The sequence below is a fragment of the Brassica rapa genome, chromosome A09 (assembly GCF_000309985.2).
Source record: "Brassica rapa cultivar Chiifu-401-42 chromosome A09, CAAS_Brap_v3.01, whole genome shotgun sequence".
In the NCBI taxonomy this organism is placed as follows: domain Eukaryota; kingdom Viridiplantae; phylum Streptophyta; class Magnoliopsida; order Brassicales; family Brassicaceae; genus Brassica; species Brassica rapa.
The window spans coordinates 33,169,819-33,172,144 of record NC_024803.2 but is presented as its reverse complement, the minus strand read 5'-3'; the positions used below and the strand labels follow the sequence as shown (position 1 = coordinate 33,172,144).

Sequence of the window (2,326 nt, the reverse complement as noted above, 5' to 3'; positions counted from 1 at the left end):
TCAGTTTTTTCTTTCAGGAGACAAGAACTAGGAATTGATTATTATTAACTTCCTTGCATTACCACCACTTGAGGAGGACCCACAAGCAATGTGTCCTTCACTGTCAACACATGGGCAGGCAATTGCATTAATCGTGTAGATCAAGTCAATTTCTAGTGGGCAACCATTACGTCCCAACTAGCATAGAGACCACCGGTTCGACTCCAGCTTCTTATCATCTTAACTTTTGATATTTCACATCATGTCATTCCTTTTAATTAAAATCATGGGACGAAAAGGAAGTTTTTAAAAGTGATAAAGTCATGTTTCTCTTCTTAGCAATAGTTATACTAATTGGCAAATGAACTTGATTTGAAAAGTTACTAACTTAAATACTATTTGAAAGCTTACTACTGTACTAGTGTGTGTCCTTGTGAGTTCACAATATGTGACGGTTTAAAAAAATAGCAAATGTACAACAGTTCTTATAATATTGAATAAACTTTGATATAGAATCAGAGGTCACATGATCGAATCCTTAATCATCATTTTCATGGACAATGTGTTTACATTGTGTGACAGTGAAATGATAGTTCAAAGCCTCTTTTGTGCAGGGCATTTCAGAAGATCGAGCCGAACTATGTGTGAATGCAAAAGACTCCCACAATAGAGGTATCTCCCAATCTTGACTCCAGTGGTCATGTGAGAAAGCTTATGATCATGGTACAATGCTATAGGTTTCCCATCTAGATCCACCCCCAGAACGCCAGCATTCGCCATAAAAATCAGGGGATCTAAGCCGTAGTTAGCCGCTATGGCCGTGAGTTTCCTCAAGAAAGGGTATCTAAACGCAAGCTTCCACAACACTGTTACTCCCTTCAAAAACAATGAGAAGCAAACAATGATACCGAAACTCAAAATTATAACGTTAAAAAGAATTTTTGTATATTTACCGAAGGCATCGCGATCCAGTAATGTCCTTCTCCATCGAACCGGATGTTGTCGGGATAACCGGGTAAGCCTTGAGTGAATACCTCCACACGCTCCTCGTTGATGTAATACTTGCTGCATCTTCTCCTGTGAAACAACAAATAAAACAACTTGAGATGAGGTTTCAAAGCACAAAGAGAAGGTTATAGAGAGAAGGAAGAGGACATGGGTGTTTCGCAGAAGATGAGATGTGTTTGGTCGGGAGACATAGAGACGCCGTTAGCGAAGTAAAGGTCTTTTAAAAGGACACGTGTTGTTCGCGTGGTCGGGTCAAAGCTCATGAGTCTGCCATGAGGTTTGCCTTCCAAGATGTCAAAAGCGAACTGACGCATGTTGTACTTGTACGAAGCGTCTGTGAAATACAAAACGCCGTTATCTGCAACGGCGACTGCGTCAGCGAGCTTGAATTTAACGCCGTCAGCTTCATCCGTCAACAGCTCCGTCTTCTTCCCGTCACCGCTTATATTCAACAGTCCCTATACAGACACAACTAATCAACTTCCGACAACTTTTTAAAAGCTAGAGTTCGGACCAAACCTTGTATGCGTCTGCGACTATGACTTCTCCGTGGAGTCCAAAAGCGACGCCGAGTGGTCTGCCGCCGGTATTGACCCAGTCCTCTACGACTGAGTCATTAACTGACTCGGTCACCTTGACTCGTTTCACCCATCCATCTACACAACCAGTATAAATGAGGTTTGATTCTCGGTGGTAGGCGATGTCCTCGGGGCTGTTGAGAAGACCAACACCGATTAACTCGGCTCCGGTAAGCAATTTATCGTTGCTAAGTGGAGGGAGAGAGGTGGTAGAGTAGTCTAATGCATTGGGAGGAAGCAGAGCTGGGTCGAAAGTGTCGAGCCGGTAGAGAGCGATGGAGGCGAGGAAGGGGATGACGGTGGAGAAGATGAGGAAACGACGAGAGAAAGAGAGAAGAGGCATTGAGAAAGGATTTTTTGGGTTTGTGGAAAACGATGAACAGCTCCAAGTGTTTGAGTGAAAGAAGATGAACACGCCTTGATTTGAGGTTTGATGTCGTTGACTTTATAAAACTCTTTGAATCCTGCTTCATGGGCCTTAATCCTTTACGGCCCCATATATTTGATGTTACGTGTTTTATTGATTTTTAAAGGTACGTGACGTTCTGATAGTCATGATCCTGCTTCATGAGCCTTAATCCTTTACGGCCCCATGTATTTGATGTTACGTGTTTTATTGACTTTTAAAGGTTATTAAGTAATTTTTCCGTGCTCATTCACGGACACATAAATATTTATAAAATAAATATAATATAATAATTAATTGATATTTATTTTTAATTTTAAATAAATTTATATGTAAAATTTATATTAATTATATC

At 40.9% G+C, this 2,326-nt stretch overlaps 1 protein-coding gene across 1 annotated transcript; it reads right to left on the bottom strand.

Annotated features, from left to right (window-relative positions):
* Positions 1-410: 410 nt before the first annotated feature.
* On the bottom strand, positions 411-2,073 carry LOC103841071 (protein STRICTOSIDINE SYNTHASE-LIKE 5). Its single transcript, XM_009117583.3, has 4 exons — positions 1,507-2,073; positions 1,135-1,445; positions 933-1,056; positions 411-855 (listed from the first exon to the last, which is right to left on the bottom strand). Exons 1-4 carry the CDS (start codon positions 1,906-1,908, stop codon positions 574-576), a joined length of 1,119 nt encoding a protein of 372 aa, XP_009115831.1. The 5' UTR covers positions 1,909-2,073; the 3' UTR covers positions 411-573.
* Positions 2,074-2,326: the final 253 nt, after the last annotated feature.

Bases quoted from the DNA above. Each gene is read 5' to 3' on its own strand.
- LOC103841071 (XM_009117583.3), bottom strand. From the start codon at position 1,908: ATGCCTCTTCTCTCTTTCTCTCGTCGTTTCCTCATCTTCTCCACCGTC. The intron at 1,057-1,134 runs GTCCTCTTCCTT...GTTGTTTCACAG, and splicing joins ATCTTCTGCGAAACACCCAT to GAGAAGATGCAGCAAGTATT. The intron at 856-932 runs GTAAATATACAA...TTGTTTTTGAAG, and splicing joins ACTGGATCGCGATGCCTTCG to GGAGTAACAGTGTTGTGGAA.